General features: G+C 37.5%; 1 protein-coding gene across 1 annotated transcript in view; it reads right to left on the bottom strand.

Annotated features, from left to right (window-relative positions):
* The window catches only part of LOC146157257 (phosphatidylinositol 4-kinase alpha-like), a 49927-nt gene that overhangs the window by 2737 nt on the left and 21290 nt on the right, over positions 1–25900 (bottom strand). Inside the window, exons 20-43 of the mRNA XM_083388147.1 lie at positions 25287–25420; positions 24740–24890; positions 23733–23833; positions 22414–22519; positions 19930–20103; positions 19172–19339; positions 18348–18455; positions 17762–17862; positions 17191–17428; positions 16728–16849; positions 16250–16390; positions 14017–14246; positions 13360–13505; positions 11634–11792; positions 10917–11060; positions 10213–10346; positions 9494–9601; positions 7806–7932; positions 6850–7044; positions 5710–5871; positions 5003–5137; positions 4483–4607; positions 2691–2811; positions 682–855 (exon numbers count right to left, since the gene is read on the bottom strand). Of these exons, the coding sequence (XP_083244273.1) occupies positions 682–855; positions 2691–2811; positions 4483–4607; positions 5003–5137; positions 5710–5871; positions 6850–7044; positions 7806–7932; positions 9494–9601; positions 10213–10346; positions 10917–11060; positions 11634–11792; positions 13360–13505; positions 14017–14246; positions 16250–16390; positions 16728–16849; positions 17191–17428; positions 17762–17862; positions 18348–18455; positions 19172–19339; positions 19930–20103; positions 22414–22519; positions 23733–23833; positions 24740–24890; positions 25287–25420 (3504 nt within the window). The remainder of the gene's footprint in view (positions 1–681; positions 856–2690; positions 2812–4482; positions 4608–5002; positions 5138–5709; positions 5872–6849; positions 7045–7805; positions 7933–9493; positions 9602–10212; positions 10347–10916; positions 11061–11633; positions 11793–13359; positions 13506–14016; positions 14247–16249; positions 16391–16727; positions 16850–17190; positions 17429–17761; positions 17863–18347; positions 18456–19171; positions 19340–19929; positions 20104–22413; positions 22520–23732; positions 23834–24739; positions 24891–25286; positions 25421–25900) is intronic.

Here is a 25900-nt window from a genome sequence, read left to right as displayed (position 1 = left end):
CCTGGATCGACTTTCATTAAACTTTTCAAGCAAAATTAGGCTTCTGGGTTAAAAAAATACTAATAACTTATAAGGCATCCTCCTATTCCTACTCTTACCAAATTGTCAAAAATGTTGACAGCTGTCTCAATAGGAATCAACCTTTATATTATGTGTTTGTCAGATTCATTTTTTAATTATCATCTTTTAAGACCCTTTTTTGCGTCTTATGAGTGCCACTGTCAAAACTAATTGTCCACCCCTGCTTTGGAAAAATGAATGGGATAACCCTAATTTGAAAGCTGGTTTGGCTGCTTTGGCTGCTTTAATTAAATTAAGCTTCGTAAACCATTGAATAAATGGTAATATTAAAAAACTTTTTCTGCAAAACAGAACAAAAAAACAAGCAGAAAAACAAAACAAAAAATAAACAAATACAAAGTTTTTTGTCTATCTTAAAGTAAAAAAAAGTATAAATAATTCCACATAAATTGTGAAAAAAACACTAAAAACGCCATTTAACACTCAAAACTACATTTTTTTAATTGCGGCTTCAGACAAAAACAAATACAACTTAAAAAGTCGTTTTCCGGTGCGATACAGAACTATATAGGTAGAACAATTTTTAACCTTTTCAGGTTTAAAACCTAATTTCAAGAAGCATCGCAAAAAACGGCAAAAAATGGCACATTTTTTTCTCACCTTGAATGGCGGCGCCTCCATCTTTCCTCCCATGATCATCACCATCTCCTCCGTGAGTTTGATGTCCGGCTCCCATCCCAAGTTTCCCCCGGGACTGCTCTCAAACAGGAAGCCGAAGTCAATGTGGATCAGATGACCTGCTTGGTCCAGCATGATGTTGCCGTTGTGCCGATCCTAATAAACACAAGCGCCCTTGTTACGTAACAGTGCGCAACATGTCAATTGTTAATGCATGCGAGGAGAGAAACAAGATAGAAGTGGCTCTTAACGGAGATTGCTGATCCGTGTGAACAAATTAGGTTAAAAAAATGTTTCTAAGCTAATTCAAATGTAAAATGAAGTTTAGCGCAATTATTTTTAAACAAATAGTAGGTCAAGTGGTAAGTTAAAATATTTTTTGACCAAGTCATATCCTAACGATTGACAAGACAAGTCCAGGTCAGTTTAAGTCAGTTATACAAATAAATAATATTATATTTGAAAAATAATGAACTCTACTATTTCGAGTATTATTTCGCAAAGCAATTATACAACACTAACTATATTTCACAGCTGTACGTGCGGCGCTACACATAAAAGTAAACCTTATTGCTTTTTTTTCTAGAATAATTTTATGCTAAAATCAGGTTGAAATGTATGTACAGTACTGCAGGGGCTCTTAAACTGGGTCCGTGGTCCCTTTCAAAATAGATAGTTTATAGGGGGTCTATGAAGGCCTAATACCTAATATCGATAAGCAGTGTTTTTTTAAGGTGTTTTGGGGGACCGAAACGGTTCCCCAAATTTCTCCAGCGGTTTCTCAAATTTTGGACTTGCAACTTTTTGGTATTTAAATAAAACACTTGCGGTCTCTTAAAACTACTTAGCGGTCACCCAAACCAAACCTTAAAAAACCCTGTCGATAAGTTTCCTTTTAAAAATCTCCAAATACGTTTGGTAAAATATATAGCAGAAAAAATACACCATCATTGCAAGCCAACCTCGTGAACGATTTTAATCTTTTAAAGTGCCAGATAGCGGATTATAGCTTAAAATAACTTGGCAGCAAAACCAAGTGAGCGAGTTCAGGTTTAAGAGATTTGCTGGCAAAGTTATGCCGACCACCAAGCGTTGTTAGCAATCGCGGTTATTGCAAGCGCACGATTTGCGATTCTGGGCTGTTTAGATGTTTATTTTAGCAGCTAATTGATGGACAGCAGTTCATGGCTTATTTGGTGTACCGGTTTCACGCAATCGCGCGTAATTTTTGCAGCCGCTTTTCGTTATTGGTTTTGTCGGCTCCTTTAAAAAAACAAGTGGCAGAGCCAACTTTAGCTAACCTAAATGTATTCGCGGAAACGATTGAAAATAAATGGTCTTTGAAATAACAATTAAGTACTCGATTAAAAAGTGCACTAAATCAGCCGTTTAAATTCCCATGAGTCAGTGTATTTAACTTATTTTGTTCTTTCGGAAGAACGACTGGGCTTAGCGATAATTAGACTGATCATAATAGTCTTAAAATATGTTTATTTTTAAGTCTATGACTTGCGGTTTTAAAGGGACTACCTACGTAAAAATAGATGGCAATGACTTTACTTTAGCCATTAAAAATTAATCGTATCAAACAGTGCAATGATATATTAAAATTAAACGGCCAAGCCAAGTTTAAATTTTACCGCAAATGTTTTAGTAATGTTGAATAAAAAAAGCCAAAAGCGGCAATAAATGACAATACAGTGCGCTAAAATAGCTGTTTAGTTAATATGATCTAGTTCTAGCGTTTTAAAAAAAAATGGTCTTCAGGAGATAATGAACTGGCTTTGGGACATTACGGAACTAGGCCTTCGTCCAAAATAGATTTAACAAGTATCAAAACGTCTTAATCAAGACAATGTCGATCAAACTTTTTGGCTTTGCAATTCATTATCGAACTATAGTTACAGATCTGTGCATAGTGTACCCTAGTTTAATATTTTATTTCAATAAAAAAAAATTAAATTAATTTTTTTTGTTAACGGAAGCCTTACCTTGATCTGTAGAATGAAGAGAACCACGCTGTAGGCCGCCATGCTCCTGATGAAGTTTCGTCTGGCGTCCTGGAACTTCGGCGAATTCTCGTCACCGTACTTGTTGCGAAAGTACTCGTACCTGACAAAAAATGGCGGCGAAAAGCGGTAAAAATACGAACTATGAGTGGCATCAATATATTTAAGACAATTTATATCCAAGTACTCTGATTTTTCATGATAACGTTGATAATTCACTCTAAGCACCACTCTAATTATATCTATGCAATGCTTTTCTAGTTTATTTTGGCAGCTTAAAAGTATCAATTCTACAGTGTTTTATTGAATTCTCATCTGTTTATAGTTTTGGACAGCTTTCGAAAACGATTTATTTTTTTGGTTTAGTTCCGCTTGTTTGAGCCATATACAAGTATATTATATATCTTTGCTTTATTAACAGGATTATAATATAGGCAAGTCGCCATTTAGTCTATTACAAAGCTCAAAATACAAAATAACTTCAATAAACACTTTTGTAAGAAGTTTCCATATATTGTTACATTACATGATTTCAATAAAACATTATTAAATGATTTCAGGGATTCTAAAAAAAGATAAACATGTACAGAATTTAATATGTTAAATATAAACATTGCTAAGCTAGTAGTTATTCTAGCACTCGTTAGGAAGTCCTGTTTTCAAAAATCGTGCGAATATGCTGATTCTTTTTGCAAAGCTGCGCATCATTTGATGCAGGTGGTCGTCCTGTTTTCAAAAATCGTGCGAATATGCTGATTTTTTTTGCAAAGCTGCGCATCATTTGATGCAGGTGGTCGGGATTAAAATAAACCGTGCAAGAAACTGTTGGCGCGATTTTGGTGTTGTTGATTAAACCGAGATAAACAGCTAGATATTAATATGTTGTGTGTAAACTTCAGTTGCATAAGGCCACCATTTTTACAATTTGAGAAATTTACAAGACATGTGCGTACAACCTTTATCTAACCCAGTGATGTCCAACCTGAGGCCCGCGGGCCACAATGCGGCCCGCCTGATTTTTTTTGTGAGTATGTTAAACTTTGAATCTTTGCCCGATTAAAGTGTACCAGACAGCTTTTAGGGGCGCAGTAATAGTATAGTAGGGGTAAATATATACATATATATAACTATAAAGGACCGTTTACACTAATAGTCATTGTTCGTGAAATTTAATTTAATAGGTTGTGCGGCCCATTAAAATATTTGAAGTTGCAATGCGGCCCTTTGTAGAAAAGGTTGGACATCCCTGATCTAACCCTTCAGCATTTTTACCGACCAACAAAACTGAAAAACGTTTCAATAGTACTGAGAAGGGATGTCTGATTATTTTTTTTTTATTTCCATATTGCTATTCTAATCTAAAGCAACAGATCTTAACTTTTCACCTCGCCGACGCCTTGCGTTTCCTTAAAATAATGGCGGATCCGTTTAATGTTTAAACAGCGAAAATTTTAATAAAAAAAAAATTCTCGTAACGTTCAATTCGAGGCTCATTAAAAGTACTACACGTACTGGACACGAGATGTCAAAATATTTGCTATCGATAAAGTTTAATAAGAAAATTCTTTCCCCAACATAACTTTTTAGCCTTTTCAAATAAGAAATGTTGTGTGGACCCCTTCAAACCTTCGAACGGATCCCAATTTGGCAATCACTGCTCTAAAGTTTAAGCAAAGAGTAAGACTGATCGAAGTGATCCCAATTACGAAAGTATAAGATATATTTTTAATAAAATCGAAACTTTTAATTCCGAGTAATTTTCTCACAAACTCACATTCCGATGGCGGTCTGTCGGCCGAGTTGATCACGTGACCTCGAGTCGGGTATGCACTCTATGACGCCGCATCCCGGTGAACTTGCAACCACACGATAGGGGAACAGGTACAAGTCGAGGCCCACCTGCCAGAAACAAAATACAGCTTTATAGTGAGGTTCAAGTTTTAGCACAGTTAGCACTATAGGGAAGGTTCTACATAGAGTTAACTCCGCCATCTAAAATGGATGCAAAACGTTCTCTTTGGGTAAATAAAGTTTTATATCATTTTTTCGTAATAATCAGCTCATTTTTAATATCAAGAAAAACGAATTGGGGAGGTAATTTCAGACATTACAAAAAACAAATCTCTTAAATCAAAATGGAAAAAGTAGATGTTGTTTTAAATAAATGTGTGAAGCTTTTCCCACTTATCTGGTAAGGCAACATCACGTTGGTCTCTTGATTTTACCATTTCGCATGCCCGATTAAACATGAACTGAACATTATCATTTAATAAAAACGACAAAAATGTAAATACCTGCTTGAAGATGTTGTGGAAGAGTTGAATGATCTGCAGGGCGAGCATATCTTGCCTACAGTCGTCTCCAACCTTGAAGATCACAGCTTGCCAGGTCAGGCTCTCCGCAGAGGGTAGGGTGAATTCGCTAGCCGACTGCGATTGTATTAAATACAAAAAGAGATAATGACGGCAAAATATGAGATTAAGTAAAAACAGATCTTCATATTAGGGTGTATGCCACAAAGAAAACGTGCTATTGATTGCGTTTTTAGCCTCGTAAGAGTAAACATTTATAAATAGAATTTGCTTCACCAGGCAACATATTATTGGACAGAAATCGCTACACTGGTGTAAACGAGTTATTAACCGACGTTTCAGCTGATCTATGCTACCGAAATGTCGGTTTATAACTTTTTTTACACCGGAAGAGCCATTTCTATCTATAAACATTTATACTTCAGCTTGAAAGTAATTAACAAAAAAAAGGGCATATTATATTAAATATAGCATTAGACACTTTGGGTCCAACTGATTCCAGTACAAACTTTTTTCGTTTTTTAAAAAACACATTTTTTACTTTTTCTTAAAAAACTTCCAAAAAGCACATAGCAAAAGCAGCAGAAAGCTGTTGACGAATTCGGCCACCAGCCCACCACAAACACAAAAAGCGGATGACTATTTTTTTTTTACTGAACAACAAAACAAAAACACTGGAGTTAGCGCACCTTGCTTCCAAGTCGCTCCACCTCAGCGATGCCGCACTTATGCACGCTAAAGCGGGTCAGGTAGGGCGCCTTGGCAGCACTCTGCAGGGGAATCGCCATTTTTCGGTCAATGTCCGTCACCAGTGACTCGGGGCTGCTGGGAAGGTAGCAGCCGGGTCGAACCTGCATGGGTGGAAGAAAAACGGGGTCAGTTTGGGGCCGATCGTTCATATGGGTGCGCCGAGGGTCCCCGGTTAAAAGGGGTAAATTTGGGGGCGAGCGTCCTGGGTGAAAAATGAGTATATTTTGGGGCCGAGGGCCCTCAGTGAAAAAGAGGTGTTTTTTGGGGCCGAGTTTCCGGGTTAAAAGGGGTAAAATTTGGGGGCGAGCGTCCTGGGTGAAAAATGGGTATATTTTGGGGCCGAGGGCCCTCAGTGAAAAAGGGGTGTATTTTGGAGCCGAGTTTCCGGGTTAAAAGGGGTAAAATTTAGGGGCGAGGGTCCTGGGTGAAAAAGGGGTAAATTTGGGGGGGGGGGGGAATTTGTTGAAAAGCTGTGGTGGTAAATTAGAGTTTTTCAACAACAACTGTCGTGCGATTTTTCCAGCTGGTGTGCACTTGTTTTTATAAGACAGTTTAAATTAAGCGTAAGCGAATCGTTCAGCTAAAAGTCGATTGGAATTTTAAACACTTAAAAAAGGTTACTAAAAGGTTAAAAAAATAACACAAAAAACGGCTTTCCCCAAAAAAACGCTACTTACTAAAAACAATACTTAAATACTTTTTCTTGCCAAGCTTTATTAACCAAAATTGGCCGTGACGTAAAAAAATATTAGGGCTATACAGCCAAAAAATATTCAAAAGTAGAAATTAAGTAAAAAAAAAAAACAGTTTATCTTTTAAGAACAACATGAAAGTACCAACCTCAAAAAAGTCAAAACATTACAGGTCAAATTATTTTAGCGATTAAGTTGCGTTTAAATAACTTGTTGGGGAGTTTTAAAAAAAATATTGGGGCAATCGAATAAAAAGAGTATAAAAATACCTCCCAGACAAATCAAAAGAATAAAATCTCGGTAAGACTTGCAAAATTTAAATTTTCTTTCAAAAATCACAACAACAAAAAATGTTACAAAAGCATTTTTTTGTTACAAAAGCATTACCTTTATGTCGGCCAGGGCCTTCAGGCAGGCCGCGGTCCGTTCGGGTCCTTTGGGGAAGGGCTTGATGATGCCAGACACGTTGGTGACGTCATCAAAAAACTCGAACTCCCGCCGGTAGAAGTCCTTGGCGGGTCCGTTCAAATTGGACACGATCGTGTCGATCAAGTTGTTTAACTTGGTGCCGATCTCCGGGTCCTTCAAAGCGGGGTTTATGTTGATATTAGTCGATAGCTTAATGCAGTGTTTCGGCACAAAATTGGGTCGCTGTTTAATTTGCTTGGGTCGCCGACTGCATTAGTTCACACGGTTAACTTTGTTTAAACATTTAAACTACTAATGCCAATTAATAGTGAAGAAAATTGGGTCGCCGAAGCTTAGCTGTTATTCTTATGCCCGGTATTTAAGCTTACCGCGGAAAAATGTTGAGAAACACTGCCCTAAGGTTTATAACACACAGTAAGATGTTAAATGTCTGTAGCGCACCTTATCGTACTGGAACAACGACGCAATGAAAACAACTGGTGAATAACATCTACTACGAAATAAAACCAATATTCGCCAGAATGAGTGCCAAATCGCAAAGTGGCAACGACTTTTTCGTGCCGCTGTTTAGACACTGGAATGTTTACCCTGAGTGACTTTTGGGTGTATAATCCGTGTGGCTAGAAATTGGGTTAAATATGGAATTATTAAAAAGGTTGGGTTAAGTAAAACTTATTTTCGTTTTTTCCGGATTAAGTTTGATTCGTAAGTTGGTATGATTTCGAATTGCTTAAAAGCCTTGAAGTGTAATAGAATTTATCCTGCTGCGGACAGAGTCAGTAAATATGGATATGAAATGTCGGCGTTAAAATTCTTTGTTGTCTTTTTTCACAAAATAACAGTTTTGTGTGAAATGATTTTGAAAACATTTAGTTGAAATTAAAATTATTCTTTATTTTCCTTGTTAAATATACCTTGTTGGTGGCCTCCTCGTCTGTATAAACATTGGTCTTCATGTTCCAAATCATCTGGTGCGCCAAGAGCTGCGACTTTCTTGCAGCCCACACAAGGTATTCCTGTACGTATCCCATCGTATCGTACCTAAAGCGTTACGCAGTTGCATTTTTTTCTTCTGTCGAATAGTTACAATTGCGTAGCGGGGTCCCAAAAAAACATGACGTATGTCAGTGGCTCTTAACCGGGGTGCCGCCGCGCCCTGGTGTGCCATTTCTAATGCTTAAGGGTGCAGATAGGTATTTGGAAATTTTCAAGAATCTGACTTTTGCTTAATTTGTAAAACTATGTGTGTACGATTAAAGACCATTATACCAAATGACATTTTCCCGCATGTTTTAAATTTATTGTGTTTTTCCACTTGTATTTATACTGACATTTCAGTAACACGGAAATACCAGTCGGGGTGCCGAAAGTCTATTTATTATTTTGAGGGGTGCCGCAAGCCATACAAGGTTGAGAATTACTGACGTACGCTACTGATTTTGCTAAATCGTAATGAAAAACGGTCGTTATAGTCAGTTACAATTTTTTAGAAGCAAGTCAACAAAGGTTTTCCATTTTACACAAAAGCACAACTGCATTCAACAACGTATTTTTCCAACCTCACAAAATGCGGTATAACGGCTAACAGAATTGGACAACTAGACTTATTTTAGCTTTTTAAAATTAGATTAGAATTAAAATTAGAGCATTTCAGTTTTTCCAAATTAAATTAGAATTAGAATTAGATCATTTTGAGTTTTCTCAAATTAAATTAGAATTACCAAATTCTTAAAAAAAACGAATTTGAACTAGAATTTAAACTAAAATTACATTTTACTATTCACAATCAATTACATTTAAATCGAGAAGTATTTTAATAGGAATGTGCATGTCAATTATGTGTGTGCTAATTTTTAAGCATTTTAGCATAGCATATGATTTTAGTCCGTTAAAATTAAGTTCCAACCAAAGAGTTTGAATTTAAATTCTTTGCCTTGACTAAGAGACTAAATATGCCGTTGGACAAAAAGTAGCATTTTTGGTAAAATCTGAATTAGATTGGAAATAATATAATTAGAACATACAAGCAATGCACAAATAAGATTAGAATTAGAATTAGTCGCATTTTGCTTTAATTCTTTGAATTAGAAAACTAGAATTATCTAGTTGTCCAAGTCTGACGGCTAATACGTTGCGTCATACGGCAAGGTAACCTAAATACAAACATCAGTGTTCGGATTTTATAGCGACCGTTGAAAATCGGCTTGATATTACAGAATATAAATAAAAAAAATGAGTTCCAAAACTGTAGGTAATTTACCCTTAAAAGGCTAATTTGACGCAAAATGGGGCAATTTTGATGATGTCAGTCTTCCTAGTTTACATTTTTGACGTATTTAAATGCAACTTAATACATCTCAGGACATTGTTTTTTAATCCTTCGCAGTTATTTGCGTTTATTACATTAAAATGAAAACAGAAAATTATGCTCATTTCATGTACAACGGCCCTAAAAATATAATATATAATGATTTAAAAAGACAAATCCTCAAACAAAACAGAGCTTGGTAAGCACAGTTTAGACTTTATCGCAGCAATTGTAAAAAAAAAACAATGCATATCCGAAGGTTTCAAAGTCAGTTTCTATATGAGCAGAACGCACCTGACCGACTGTACAAGTTGCGGAATGTAGAAGAGAATTGCTTCAGGTGGAAAGCGACGTAGAACCTTCACAGCGTACTGGGCGGTCAGCGGGTGAGGGCTGAACAGTCTGGGGAAATAAACAGATATTTAAAACAAATGAAACCATGAATGGCTGATGAACTTTTCTGCAATTGATATACAGCAGTTTGTGAATCAATGGTTTTAGGGAGTTGACGAATGTAAAGTAGTTAAATTTTGTACTTGCTTTATTTTACGGTGCTAAGCAGAGTGACCTTTTTCCTTTTCAAGTTATTTATATAGGAAGAGACCTGGTGAATAACAATCAGTATGGTACAGATAAATTTAATAGGAACCACTACACCAAGTATCAAGAAAAAAAAAAGTATTACAAAAACAAAGGTAAGTTAGGTGGGTAGTTGGAAATATCCTGAACTATTTTTTTTTATTTTACGCTTTCCACATTCAGAACTACAAAAGCGATTTTTAGAGTATATGTAGATGTTTCATAGCTTAGCTTTTAGTTTGGTTTCACATGTTATTTTCAAGACACGGTTAAAGAAGTGTGGCCCAATCCAATAAATTACACTAATACCGTATTGGTTCAAGTAACTTCTTAGCAAAGCCAAAATAGACGATCTTTTTTTAAGTAAAATTATTTCACACCGACAGACTATACTGAACACACACACAACGTTCTTTCTAAACAGGGCAACTGACCTTGAGAAGTAGGACAGCGCAGTGCTTGGAGTTCCCAGCGCCCAAGTGAGCACGTGATTGAGTTCCGACGAATCAGAGTCGACGGTTTGCGCGGTAACCAGGTATTTGACTGCTTCGGGGCACACCATGGCAGCCTGGCGAGTAAAAGTAATTTAACAAGGGTTGTTTTAACAAGGGTTGTTGTCCCTTTCACGCTGGTAATATTCGAAAGTTACTTGATTCAAAATATGCGATGCTCCGTATTTATTTCGATAAGAATGCAGGATGTTAGGGTACACTATGCACGGATCTGTAATGTAAATTGTTAATAAATTGCAAAGCCAAAAAGAAAAGGTTGAGTAGATGGACAGCATCTTGACTAAGACGTTTCGATACAAGCTTGGATCATGTTCAGTTAATGTGACTGAGAAGCAATTTAAGCATCACTTATAAAAGGTGGGACGGAATTGAACAGAAAAGTTAAATAATGCGTTTAGTTACAAAACAGTTGGCTTTACTCTAGCCAAAGACAATTTAGCGACTCAACTGGAACCGCCAAGCTTCAAGTGTCAGCAGAAAAAACTAAACAAAGGAGGAGATTACTTGGCGAAACATGCCGTATCTGTCCCGAGGGCCGTAGTTTGCCCATGTCTGCACTGGCCTAGGTAATTGTGGCACAGCAGTAAAAATCTCTCGATTTCTCCATCAACAAACAGCTCCCTTACCTCCGGATTGGATCGGAGGAGCCTTGATACTTCCCGGACGAGAACCTCTGAGTTGCGAAGTCGATCGGCTAGGAAGACGGCGAGAAGAGGAGAGATCTCCCAGGAGGTGCGCACCAGCTCCTTCAGCTGACGATCGGTGATCTCCTGGAGAAAGAAGAGCGATGTTCGATCATTTAAAACAGTGTTTCTCAAGCTTTTTCGCTTTAACTCAACATCAAACAAGGCAACAGCGTTAATAAGTTATCAATTGTACTATTGATACGAAAGCCGTAATCGTTGGTCATAAAGCAACTTCCGAGGGGCTAGATCACAGATGTTATTAAACACATATGTTTGTGTGTGTCTTTCATTACCCTAACACAAGCCATCTTTATCCTATACCCAAATGCTTCTCTAAAACGGATAGTCAATTCACTAAGAGACACATTTTTAGACAATTGATTGAAAATTCAATTGTTGAAAGATTAATTTTGTGAAGTCTTTATTTCGTCAAATAGTTTTCTGATTTTTTTATGGCTCGGGTTAGCAACTGTAAATTTAACTGAGATTACAGTCAAGACTGGAGAATTTATCATATCGAAATAATGATGTTCTGCCTTTGGAGGTAGTTCGATGTTGTCTTGTGACGTAGTATACGACAAGAGCATTCAGTTATTTCTAGCGAACAGCATTAGCGATCCGGCGAACAAAAAAAAAACGCATTAAAAAAACGTTCACCTGTGACTTCCAGGCTGCGATTGTAGCCTCGGCTTCGATGACTAGCTCGGGATTGGCTGAAGGGTTGTACCACTTGACCAGCAGTTCGACTTCAGCTGTGAGAAGGTGCATGAGGAGGTTGCGTCGCATCAGGTACTCGCGCGACACTCGCGTTTCCGACTGTGACGAAACAAACCAGGGTTTCAATAAAGATGCTAAAGCCATTAGATTCGATACAAACGTCAGTTTGGTGTTTGCAAACGTTTCGGCAATACCTCGTGCCATTGTCAGTGTAAAATTTAATTGAAGATAAAATGATAAAATTATCGTTTCTTATCGAATATAATGGCTTCAGTATTTTATTGTAATTACTCAAAAACGTGTGTTGTGTTCCAAACCAGGGTTGTCATGCAAATTTATAAAAAAAAATATCAAAGACTTTTCCAAGATTTTTCAAGAAAAGTTTCTACGTTTTCAGAAACCTAAAATTTGGTCGCTTGACGTTTTTAAAATATATTTCGAAAACAAAACAGTATAAAAGCCTTCGTCAACACAATTAAAAATAGCTTTTTAGTGTTTTTTATAGTAGCACTTCTAAACACACGACTTTTACACATAAAAATAAGTTTAAAGACCACTATCTATTCAAAGATTTTGGAAAAACGTCAAGTTTTTCAACGACTTTTTATTACGTAAATTAATTCAAGGACTATTGAAGACTTAGTGTTCCGGAGTGAAAATACCTCAACCCGAACCTCCAGTTAGCTGACGCCAAATGACGTCGTGGTTATACATGGACTAACACATAAATATTTCAAACAGACTACAAAAAAAAACAAAAAAAACAAACAGAGCCGATACCAAGTGACGTCATTACTATGCCCAAAGGAGCAAATTAGAAGAAATCGAAACGTTCCAAGGTATTTTTTTCCAAAAACTAGGCCGAAATTTGCTTTCGCTCAAGTAAAAATACCTTTCAAGGTAGAATCGCTACTTTGGATCGCTAAACAAAAAATTCCGATATTAGTTTGTTATCGGATCGGTACCGATACCACGTAACACCCTGGGAGCGTCCAAGTACCGATAACACCACTTGGCATTGGGTATCGGCTCCGATCCTATATTATCGGACAATCCTAATTTATAGATAGATAGAAATCGCTCTTCTGGTGTAAACGAAGTATAAACCGACGTTTCGGCAGCAGATACCAGCTGACCTCATCAGGGTTAATAACTAAACCGAGAGTGAGTTAGCCATCTTATATACTGCGAAGTAAAAATTTGAAAAAAACGTAGATTAAAATTAATAATTCTAGACGTCGCTGAAGTATGCGATAAGCTGTGACGCGTCGGAGTCATCCGGTGCAGAACTGCGCCGTCGGACAACGGGCGTTTATCAGCTATTGCGTATAGCTACAACGACGAGTAGATTGCCGGATACCATGAATCCTTTTTATTCATGGTGTTAGGAGATTTGTCGATCCGGAATGATTCAATGAACCGTCTTTTGTAATAGTGCGGTTCCCAGTCTAGAATTTTACAATTATCCCAATCAATTCCGTGTCGGAGTTCAACCGCATGCTCTGCCAGAGCTGACCGGGCACACTCTTTTAATACGATCATAAATCATTGCCAAATTAGTTACCTAAAAAGAGTAAAAAAATACTCCATTTGTGGTATTACTGTTACATCCTTTTTAAAACCATCGAGGCCCGGTTTCCAAAAAAATAATAAACAAACCAACTACCTTTCCCTTTTTTGAGCTGCGCTTGCTGGCGGCGTAGTAAGTCGAGCGACGGGGGTTCCCGGAAACGGTGTTGAACCAACCGGTGTTTCCCATTGGCACAGATTGACTGGAGAGGGATACGAGGTCTGGACTGAGGGTGTCCGAAGCTGCAGAAAATTACAGGTTTTGAGATACAAAATAGGATTTGAACTAATGTTTTATGGCTGTCTCCTCTTGTTTTTAAAAAATGCGACAAAAATGTTTAAAAAAAATGCGACAAAAATGTGGTCAAAAGTTAGGTGATAAACATAAGGAACAGTACATAGCCATAAGTGAAGGACTATCACGCAGTTGGAAAAAAAAATGATTCTGATTTATTTCAAAGTCAGTGTAGTGTAAAACTTTTACAAAATGAAACAAAAAATATGAAAAAAAAACAGTATTTAATTATTTGATTATCCGCAGCTATTTATGCAAAAATAAGTGTGCCAAGCTAAGGCAAGAACTCCAACGTGACATAGTGTTTTACCTAGAAATGTAAATATATCACAAAAAAAAACCTGAAAAGACAAACTTCTTGGCTTAAAAACCTGGTTAACAAAAAATATCGAAAATCGCTATCGGAATAAAAACCAACATCAAAATAACCTAGTTACATAACATGTTCCAGAAACATACTTTGGAAATTCTTGACGGACGCTCCGGACCCCAGCACAGTCCCCATTGACCCCACCGACGCCAGGGCGCCCAGGGACCCGCTGGGGTTGTTGGCCGACCCGGGGCCGCTCCCTGGCCCCCTGGCGGCGATGTACTTCCTGTCTGTGTGTACAAGGTTCCACAGCTTGACTGCCGAGTCGATGTCGGAACGAAGTTGGGTGCTCGACTGGCATGGGAAACGGCGCTGGCAACTGGAAATAAACGAGGCGGTGGTTTATAACAGGGTTGTTAAGTCGGTTTAAAAAAATCGAGTCCGCCAACAAACAAATTTGCCGATCCGGGCCGAATAACGACCGTAAAAACGGCGACCGTCAGTAAAGCGACCCACAAAAGCCATTGGTAAAGCGACTGTGTAAATCGCGACTGGTATATATGGTAACAGCATTAAAACAGCGACCGTCACGATAGCAACAACGAGATATGCTCACAAGGACTTATGTTTTAATTGTTGGCATTAACGTGTTTGTTCTTGTGTTAGGGTTTGGTTAGGGTGAATATCCTGACTGGTGGTGTGCGTGTTCCTGGCCATGTTTCTGTTGTTTGGAAAGGAATATGGCTAAAATTGTTGGGTGAATAAGGAAAAGTAAAGTAGTAATGTCGCTTTTGCGACAGTCGCTGATTTTAATGAATCGCTATCGTGAGGTCGCTCTATTGACGGTCGCCGTTCTAACAGTCGCTATTCGGATCCCGAGCTAGTCGAAAAACAATTATACGCCGGAAATTTTAAATTTGAAGTTTCTTGTTTTTTGACTCGAACCCCTCCAAGCCTATGTAGCTAAATACTGTGCGTTAATAGTTGGCAAAAATGCTTTCTATTTAGATACTAATTTCAGAAACCAAAATATAAATTAAATTTTAAAAGGGGTTAAGAAAATTGCAAAAACGTTTAATAAAACTTACAAGATCAGGAGATCCGAAAATTAAGTTGTGTGCACAACATTACCAAGTTATCTGAAATATGACCACCATTGTCGCTATAGGGCGTCACTGCCCTACTCTTTTAAAAGGGGAAAATCGATAATAAATTAATGAAAAGCCCGCTGCTCAACGACATTGCATCGATTTTCAGTTTACCTTTGAAGCCCCTTAATCGATTTACACGGAGTTTTGTGTCGGGTCGGACTTGAATGCGCACACGACACGAGGCTTACACCGCCAGGGAATTCTGGAAGCTCAGCAGAGCACAAAACAGGGAATTTTATCCAGTGGTCAAAGTAAGGCGAAGATTACTTCGAGACGTCTCGTCATCTCTGAGCTTTAAGCTTTTAAGACAAATTTTCATCGTTCCGGGAAAAAAAACTATTTATACAATCTGGGCGCAAATCATCACGATATATACGAGACGCTTTTCAGCACTTTTTTCACTTAAAAATTTTAGCAGCTACTAATACAACCTCCATTTTGTTAACCACAAATTACAGGCCATAAAGGTGATAAAGTATAAAGGCCAGTTCTTCAAAGTTATTGGGCCTCAATTGCATGACCAACGATAACGTTACAATTATATGGTAAGCCGGATGCCTTCGGAAAGCCGTAACAAAATCAGTCGGCCTAATCAGGAGTAAAGTTCGAACTCACGACCTCGGCCAAACTGGGAACGCCGCTTTACCGACTAAGCCATACAGGCTTAACACGTGGTGTTGATCCGCTTTAAATGAGGTTGTATGTACGGACAAGTTGTCCCAGGAAAGGGTTGTGTATTTTTAGCTGAGAAAGAACAACTAACGTTAAAATGAATATTAAAAAATTAAAGGTGGTATGGTCGTTTTTCGACCAGCTTTCACGAAGGCTGCGTAGCTCAGTCGCTAATACTACAAGGGGGTGGTTCACGAACATTAACCTTTTAGTGTTTTATTTTATTAAACACTGCTCCTAGTGGCGCGTTTTGCCTCGAGCAGAAACGTGTCTCCTTCGTGTCCTTCATTTCAGACGTGACCGTGTTTCTGTTAACAACTACTTTTGTTGCGTTGTAAGTTTAAGTTTTATATTTATTTTATATCAATTTTTAGTTTTGGTAACCCTTTGTCTATTGTGATTCATTCGAATTAAGAAAATAAGTTTTTAAAACCATCAATGTGTTTATTGACTGTTAACTGATAAAGACGACATCAACTTTCAGGAACGTTTAACGACCCAGGTTTATAAGCATTGCCAAGGTTTAAGATAAGCAATCACTAGTCAGATCCTTACTTACCAGAAGTAGTCGAGAACGGAGCCATAAATCCTTTCCCTTAAGTAGTTTAGCTCCAGTACAGAGCATCCCACTTCAGCACTGTGCAGAATGCTGAAGGCAAGCGAAAGTAGGTCGAAGCGCGCTCCCACCGCCGACACGTGACTGGTGACGTCATAGCAAAAAGATTAGTGACGTAATATTCAAGGGTAATATTTATGTAAATGTACGGCGAAACATGTCTATTTGTAGGTATGCTTAAAGGGCGCTTTAAAGTTGATTTATTGGCTAGGACGTTAAAAACCTAAAAAAAAATTGTTTAACTGATTTTTTTTAAATTAATATGTTTCTAAAAGTTGTAGAAATGTAAAGGCGAACTATTTTTTAGACAAACCTTTATTTCAACATGAGACCACTTAAAAGGTTTTAAAATTGTGATTATGATAAGTATAAACCTTACACTATTTAATAACTTTAAAAAACTATGGACGTAATCACTAACCGGGTCATGTGACCTGGCTTTCCAGGCATTATCAGTGGCAGCGTTCTTGTAACTAGCGACAGAATGAACCTGGCCTGCTCTACGCTGCTGTACTTCACCACGTCGAAGCGATGCTGAAGGAACTGAATTTCAAACCAAAACAACAGCTGTTACGTCACAATTGCAACAGTGTGGTTTGGTTAAACGAGTCTAAAGAAGCTGGTTTTAACCGGAAATAGATAGTCAGGCGCAATTTAAAGGTGTTTTAAAACGTACTTACATATATAAAACTTCTATAGATATTATTATACAAAAAATAAAGTAAATTTATCCAAAATGGCGAACCACAATTTTTAAACCAGGCAAATTATAATAATCAATAAAAAATCAAGATATTTTATAAAATCAAAGTAAGGTTGTATTTCGACCCAAAAATGCTAAGAGAGAAAAACCCTTTAGAAAGTGGAATTCCCCTAAAACCCACCTTGATCCAGAGCGAGTGAGGGGTGACTTGGGGCGGAAGGGGCTGTGGTACGTGGTTTTCCGACACGGCCAGGGGGTCACCCTCGTCCCTCTCATCCGAAAACAGTCCCAGTTTCCTGCCGACCGTGGCCTGCCATGCTGACGTCATCTGCCCCATGAAGGTCGCGTGAAGGTCATCGCGCGACGAGAGCAGCCATTGCCAACACTCGGTGGCGCACTCCGCTATCGGCGCCGTGAAGCTGAAGAGAGGTCAAAGGTTAAATGGGGAAGGCAAGATTTTCTTTAGTATTAAGTTTAGCTACCTTCAGATGTTAACCAAATATTTTATGATAAATATATCTTTTCAGGTAGAAAACATTCCGTTGGTTGGCAAATCATGACCGAGATTCTTATATTAATTTGGTATCGGATCGGCATATAAAACAATTCTTTGAATTCATATGTTCTAATGTTGCTCTGATTTGCGTGAAAACAGCATAATAAATAAAAAGAAAAAACACGATATAAAGAACAGACGCTCATAGTCGACATAAAGTACAATATTTTAGATAAATATTCCACAGGTTTCTTACCTGTCGACGCAGCACCACGTTATAAGACGCAAGACACGAAAATCACGTTTCGAACCTGGTCCCTCTGCCACCAGGAGCGCTGTTGCCTTGAAGATGCAATTCTGCAAGGTTTGGAAGGTCAACGTGAAAAAAAAGAAAGTTAAAGTTAAAGCACAGTACTGATTTCCGTGGTACGCTGTAGGGAGAATTTTTTCAGGCACTCATAAGCCGCTGGAAGCCTTTGATAAATAGGCTGTATAAGGGGAATTATAAATAATCGTTTATTCGTGTTTTTAACTCAAAAGGCCCACAAAAGTAATTTCGGTTAAAAGCTGAAAATATTCAGTTGTCTAAAATGCACATAGACGCCTAACTAATCTGTCAATATGGCCGCCATTCTCTAAGTAGAGTAAGGTCAATACAAAATTGTTTATATATAGATGGAGAGAATTGTGATCACAAAAACGGTTTCAGGCACAAACTTAAAATCGTGCCATTTAACGCTTTGCACTTAAGCCACACGTTCGGAATCCAGGTGTTCCTATTATTGTTAGTTAAACTAGCAAAGATACGCCGGTACCACCCTCACTACAACACCAGCATTGACCTGCGTTTCTTGGCAATTGCCGTCGGCGAGTGCGTTCTTGTAGGCGGTCAGTATCATGTCGCCCAAGTCCTGGCTGCTTTCCTTCAACATGAAGAGCATACCTCGGATCTGAAAGAAACGTTGGAAAGTTGAGTTGTAATTTATGCGCGCGCAATGATCGACGTGTGTTGGAGAAACAGGTGCACATAAACTTTCCTTATTATACAGGAGTTATTACACTTTATAGTCGCGGATGTAGCTGAATTTTAGGACGAAAAAACAGTAGTTTACGCAGGTTTCGTAAAGTCTACAGGATCTCAATTTTTGCCCTTAAAAAATCTTTATATGGCAAATTTTAAATTCGGAAATAAACCGCAGCAAATAAAAAACTGTAGTAGGCTATCGCTTTAAAGTCAATAGTAAAGAATTTGTCCAACAAGAAAATTTCGCCTCCTAAGACTCCTACAGCCAATTTGTGCGCAATAAATTTTTAAAGGAATTCTTTTTTGCTAAAAACATTATATGTGAGACGCAATAAGGATATCAAAGCTCAACAGACGTTGAAACAGAATAAAGAGTAATTCGAAGCGTTCAAAATGATACCTATACTTATATATGGGCCTTGATATTCTTCTACGTCCTACTACCACCTCCAACAATTATGCTCCAAAATTATTTGTGAGGTTTTAGGAACAAGGCAAGCCCACCTGGCTGAAGTACAATGGTAAAGAGTCTTTCTAACAGGAAAAAGTCTCGTACAGCCAATTGTCCGCAATAATAATTTCAAGAAATTTATTTTAGCTAAAAAGATTATATGTGGGGTTTTAGGAACAAGGCAAGTTTACCTGGCCGAGGTATTGACTGCGCCGGTTTATTTTGGAAATGTGCCGGGACTTTTTGGCCGGTGATTCGGCCAGGGCCACCTCCGTTGCTAGGGCCAACCCGAGGTGACGACAAGTGACGCTGTCGTCGTCAGGACAACCGATACTTTCCTCGACACGGATCAGATATTCCTGGTGGAGTATAACGATAAAAGGTAAAACTGGTCATGTTTTACGCATAAAGCTTAAAACTTCTAAAATCTTACGAAAAAAAAAAAAAAAATTAAAAAAAAAAAAAAAAAAAAAAAAAACACCTTTTAAAAGGTGAACATGGTTAAAAGTTTCGATAAAAGCTAAAAATGGTGAAATTTTGCCATAGAAGGTTGAAATGTTGAAATTTTGCGATGGAAGCTAAAAATGGTGAAATTTAATGATACACGGTGAAAATGGTAAAATTTTACGATAAAACGGCCACCGGTTATTGGAAGATGACGAAAAGCCACATGACTGTGTTACGGGATACAAATACAAAAGTGGTAAATTTTCGTCGGCAAAGGTAAAGAACGCAGCGAGATGAACACGACTGGTCAGACTCGGCACGTGAATCTTTTGGGTTTTTATACGGATCGAAATGATACAAAAAACGGGAAATAAAAATTACACCGAAAAAACAAAGATTTCCTCTTGTAAACAAAAAAATCGTATTAAACTTAGAAAAAAGAGAAAGCCTAAATCTTTGGCACGTCAAAAATAAAAAACACCGATTCGAAACCGCGGTATACCTGCAGGTGGCTTGTGGTAGTGGCAGGCGCCCACTTGACCGCCTCACGCAAGATGTGGCGACAGTGCTTGGCGAAGTCCTCAACTATCTTTTCCCTCAGTTTGCGCGAGTCTTGCAGCTGCATCGTGTATGAAGTGCCGGGAACAAGTAGGAGAGGCGTCTCTGCGAACGGAGCCTAGGACGGAGAATAAGATTTGCGTTTTTTTGTAGACGTCGATCGTCGCATTTCACCTAGTCGATCGCGTCAAATATGTGTTACGTCATTACTAGGGCGAATATTTTTTGACCAAAAAAATTGGAAATTTTGACCTAAAAAATTGGAATTTTGACAAATTTTGACCTTGAAATTCATTTTTTTAACAAATTTTGACCTATTAGAAATACATTGATTTAAACATCATATTGTTGTATGAAGTACTGCATCAGTGTCTTGGCGTCGACAACCACATAATTTTGATGTTTGTCGAACACAAATCAGTTATTTTTTCAGGTTTACGCAAAATTCATAAAAATGCTTAATTGATGTTTTTGTCATTTCAAAAAGAAAAATAGCTATAAAAATCTATAAAAAAGGTGATTTTAACATGAAAAAATTTTGACCTAAAGTGTATATTTTGACAAAATTTACTTTTTTTGACATGTCAAAAAATATTCGCCCTAGTCATTACAGTAGTTGTCCAACACAAGTGGGACATTAAAATTGTGGTCTGGACAAGCCTAATAAAGCATTCTTTGACGTACTTAATTAAACTCCATCGCTGGCTTGGAATGCAAATAACTCTCAAAATGTTTAATGAGTGTTCTTGTGAATTTTTTTTAAATTTCTTACGTTTTCTTTTCTAAAATCTATTTCTAGAAATCTCAAAAGAGTATAATATAATTTAATTGCGGAAACGGCAGTGCTACACACTATACGGCATTTAGGGATGTACAAAAACAATAGGCTAATCAGGTTTCCGACTGAGAATCAATGCAATTACAAAAATAAATTCGATTTGCACGGCCATTTACGAAAAGGCAATTAATGAATAGCGGCTAAACCTATTACACGCGTTTGGAAAATTACAAGCCTAGTATCGATTTTTTGTTACAAACGACTCTCAGGGTCGATTGGCATAGATTGCCTTTGCTTTTGGCACATAATACAAGCCTTGTAGCAGTGGTTCTCAACCTGGGTGCCGCGGAACCCTGAGGTGCCATTTCTAATGCTCAAGGGTGCCGGGAGATAGTTAGGAATCTTTAGGAATCCGATTTTTTTTCAGCTCCTACAACTTTTTGTGTAAGATTAGGGTGGAAAAAATCCAATTATAACTTCCTACGTTATATAGAGTTGATGTGTGCTGTCCCAGTTCCATTTATTGTGACATTCGATTGATTTACCTACGGAAAAATCTTTTAGGGGTGCCGCAAGCCATAAAAGGTTGGGAACCACTGCCTTATATGGTATATTTAAATCATTTAGTCTGAAGCCAAGGTAATTTTGAGCGGCTCGGGTTGGGTAAAAAACGGTGTTGTAATGACTTTTACTTTAGTGCACTTAATTCACTGTTTTCAAATGACTTGACTTAATCAATCAAGTCTTTTGGACAAATGACTCTGGTTGAAATGAGGTGTTTTCATTAGGACATTGTTTTATGAAATGAGTATTTATCTTAATTTTTTCCATAAAACATTTGCTTGTTATATGATGACTTATTGCTCTTAATGGAAACAGTTTGTCAATTTTAACGCTTTAACGTTTTATTTTCATGACAAGGATTTGACTTGGAGATGACTTGCTCTTATAATAACTTGATTGGGACTTGACTTGTTTTTATTGAAAAGAGTTACCTTGGACAGGAGGTAGTACACAAATGGCTTGACTGGGACTTTCAAAATGACTTGTGTAAAACATTGTTAAAGTTATATAAAGCAATTAAGCTGCAGTATAGATCTTTTATTACTTTTGATTTTCGTTAGAATCGTATTGTTTACTTTAAACATTGTCCAGTAAATTTAAAACGTAAATTAAATACAACACATTAAAATTAAAAAAAAATGGAGGAGTGGCTTTTTAAACTAGTTACAAGCATTAGATGAAGCAAAAAGTCTGATAATGTTCAATCGGTTCCCATAGCCGATGCCAGGTGATAGTATTGTTGCTCAATCGATACCGTATAGTCTGTGCCGATCCGGTACCAAACAAATAAAATAATTAAAAAAAAACAGTCAAAACTTGAGATCGTAAGCAGCGAGTTTTATTTTCAAATGGGAAATGTATAGGAAAACGTCAAATATACACAGTCAGTAAGAAAATAGGCTTTTTAACACTAATCAAATTTAATTTTCTGAAAACATTGGACGTCATTTGATACCCGGATAGAACAAACGTAATTTTCAGTCAAATTTTTGTGCTTGGTATTGCTACAAGTTACGAAGCATTATAAATTCCTATAGTGGACAACAGCAGTAATAACTTAAAAGTTGCAAAACATGTGGAACGTACCGAGTCCAAAGTGGATGAGAGCAGGTGAAGGAGGTCTAACATGGAAGAGAGGACGCGAGAATTCCACAAGATGTGAGGGAAGCGATCGACCAGGTTCGACAAGTAACTGGAAAGTAATCGAAAATGCTTATTATATTCAATGAAAGATGCACACACATATTGTGTGTTAACAACTGTGATCTATCCATTCTGAAGCTGCTTTTTAACCAACGATTACAGATTGCGTATCGTTAGCACACCGAAAGTCATCGCACCGAATCTATCGATCAATGATGCGAGCAGGGATGGCTAGAAAAACAACTAGTCTGCAGTGAGGTTCGAACTCACGACATCCGATCATACCGGGACTGTTTCTCTACCAACTGAGCTACACAGGCTCAGAAAGGAGCGAGTCTAGAAACAACCACCTTTCATCGATAGATTCGGTGAGTCTGCGATGGCTTTTGGTTTACACATGTTTATTATACGTACACTTTTAAAATGCGACATTTCAGAAACCAATCTTTCACGTTGAGGCAATTTTTTATTGTGAGCGTTAAATATTTAAATAAATCTACTGGGTTGTCATTGGTAGTGTTGATCTTGCGCATTTCAGTGTACGTGTTTTATGGCTTATTTAATTGTGTAAGCATTCTATTACTTGCGGTCAAAGGTAACTGAGCAATGGAAGCTTAACATTGTAGTTGTCTTTACGGCAGTTGAAAGTGTTTCGGAATGATGTTTAAGTTACATTAACACAGTTTCTGTTTAAAAACAATGTTCTGTATGCATTAAATCCTTTCGAATTAAGATATGAATCGATATAAGTTAAGCCATTGAGTTATTAATAAGGTTGGAATAGAACAACTAGCATGAAACTTGAGTCAGTACACTAGTAGGGGTTGGTTGGTTGACATGACATATTTTTTAGCGAATTTCAATCGGAATAAAAAGATAGAAATATAGTAGAATGAAATCAAAAACCGAGAAATACTAGAGGCATTTAAATTGGTATAAAAATATGAGAGATTTGGAAAATTAGTAAAACCAAATCAACATGGAAAAAGACTTTCCATTGAATCAAGGTTTGCTACTCAGCCTTATTACACAACTACTCCACTTGAAATAATGGTTAAAAAATAATATTCGATTGATTATAATATAATTATAAGTAACAAAACGGTATATCACAGTTAAACGATTTTCACGGGTCAAATAAATAGAAGGGCATATTGTAAGTTTCCGCTAAGAGTCGCATCACTCTTCACACACCCCCACAAAATTCACACTGCAAAAGAACACCAGAACATCCGTTTTTTTTTTACTTCAAAAATACCCACATGTCAGCCACTTGTCTGATTCGGTTCTGAACGCTGTTGAATTTTATGAAAAGGAACAAGGCTTGGTCGGCCAGAAGGGATTCGGTTGCTTCGTTTCTTTCCTGAATGGCAAGTCAAATGTTAGGTCTATGAGAGCCGGAAGTTGCACATGGGCAAAATGACCTGAAAAGAATTGCGTTGAGGGGCCAAATACGTGTGAACTGATTAAAACGCTTTTAGAATTTAGAGTAGTGCTTTTCATCCTACAAATTTAAAAGAACCGTTCGCACTTTGTTATTTCGGAAATTTTCATCCGCACTAAACACGCACAGTAAGTTTGCAACTTTTAGATTTCCCTATTTGTGAAATAACAATGAACGGATGAGCTAATTGTGTATTAAAACCGCGAGCCTTAACCGATATGAAATAGATAGCTTAAGCTGTAATGAAGCACTACCAAACTATATTACTGTACCTGTAACATATGTGGGCGCACCAGCTCATTTGATTACTGTATCACACATAATAAAAAGCAATAATATGCGCCATTTTCATCCGTACGACGTTTTTCATTCGAATCAAATTTTTTTTATCCGCACAAGTGCGCACCTTCACACGGGTCGAAAAGCACTGCTTTTAAAGTATCCAATAATAATCTAAGCGGTTTTTGGTATTAAGTCAACAAAACGCGTAGCATTGCTTTCTCATATTTAAAGTTCGAAGAAAACGATTTCTCACTTTAATCGATGTAACAACTTTAGTTTAGAGAGCAAAATAGTTCATTTCATTTTAAACACTTGAATTCGCCACAATGCCTCTCTTAAATTAAAGCTGAAAAAACAATATTTTGAATACAAAAAATGCAATCGCTGATAACTATAGGCAAACACTTAGGAGCAATAATGTTAACTTAAATTTAAATGAGAATTTCAAACGTCGGCATTCCAATTTTTTTTAAGTTAAAATTACGGGTTATATTATATCGCAATAAAAAAAGCAAAAACAGCGAGAATCTTACAACCACTTGCCTTTGACGCGATAATATCAAGAAACATCTGGAATATTCGATCGCAGGCCGCCCTCACGCATTTCCAGATCTGCGACTTGTCCTTCTGGATGGCTCGGTCCTCCAAGTACTGGAAGAGGGTGCTTGGGGAGTAGTCGGGGCTGTGCAGGACCCTGTTGAGAAAAAGGTGGGTTAAAACTGCTCTTGGGGGTACTTGTGACGCACATACACGCGTGGGAATGTCCGATAATGCCAGATCGTAGCAAATACACGATAATTTTTTGGGGGGTACTGCTATCGAAATAAAATACAAAGTATAAGACATCCCTAAAACCCGTGCGCGTTTGTACAATAGGTTAGCATAAATGACTGCATGATCAGTCAGTTTAACAACGACCAAAAAACGCCCAAACAATCTCACCTTAATAATAAAATGCAAATTCAAAAAGGTCGAGTAGATCGACATCATCTAAATTAAGACGTTTCGATATGAGCTTGTATCATTTGCAATTTATAATATCAAGCAGTCAAGCTACATTACATATCCGTACATAATGTACTAGTCTCACCTTAGTTTCTCGAGTCGAAACACGGACATAAGGTAAGTGCAGAGGGCGAAGTCCATTTGTTGGATGACCGCTGAAACTTCGGCCGAGTTGCCCAGCAGATTGGACACTAGAGTGCGCAAGTCGCTCAGTTCCGTCTGTGTAAAAACACGGAACAATTAGCTCATCCTGTTGCGTCGCTCGAGCCAGTGATATAGACAATAACATCCTATACACAGCAGTGTTTTTCAATACATTTTCGAGGCATCCTAAATAAAAAACATAGTTTCAATAAAAATAATAAAGCAATAATATTCGATAAAATCGGTATTTCGTTGTTTAGAAACGTTTCGGCAATACCTCATGGCAGCATCGGTGTAAAAATTTAAGTGAATATTATGGTTTTATTATTTTTATTGAAATTACTAAAAAAAACGTACATCGTGTTTATACAGAGGTATTTCTCAAATGTTTTTATACAGCAGTGTTGAATATACCGTATACAGCAGTTTTTCTTAACCGTTTTTCGCGGCAGCCTAAATACTAAGCGTAACAAGAAAGTTTGGGCGACACAGTTTTGTTCACTGACGCTTTGTAAGCGAGCTCAAAAAAGATTTAAAAAAATATCACATTTGGTC

This window comes from Ascidiella aspersa, chromosome 4 (assembly GCF_963924565.1).
Source record: "Ascidiella aspersa chromosome 4, kaAscAspe10.2, whole genome shotgun sequence".
In the NCBI taxonomy this organism is placed as follows: Eukaryota; Metazoa; Chordata; class Ascidiacea; order Phlebobranchia; family Ascidiidae; genus Ascidiella; species Ascidiella aspersa.
Note: the sequence above shows the minus strand (reverse complement) of the source record. Positions and strands in the feature narration are given on the sequence as shown.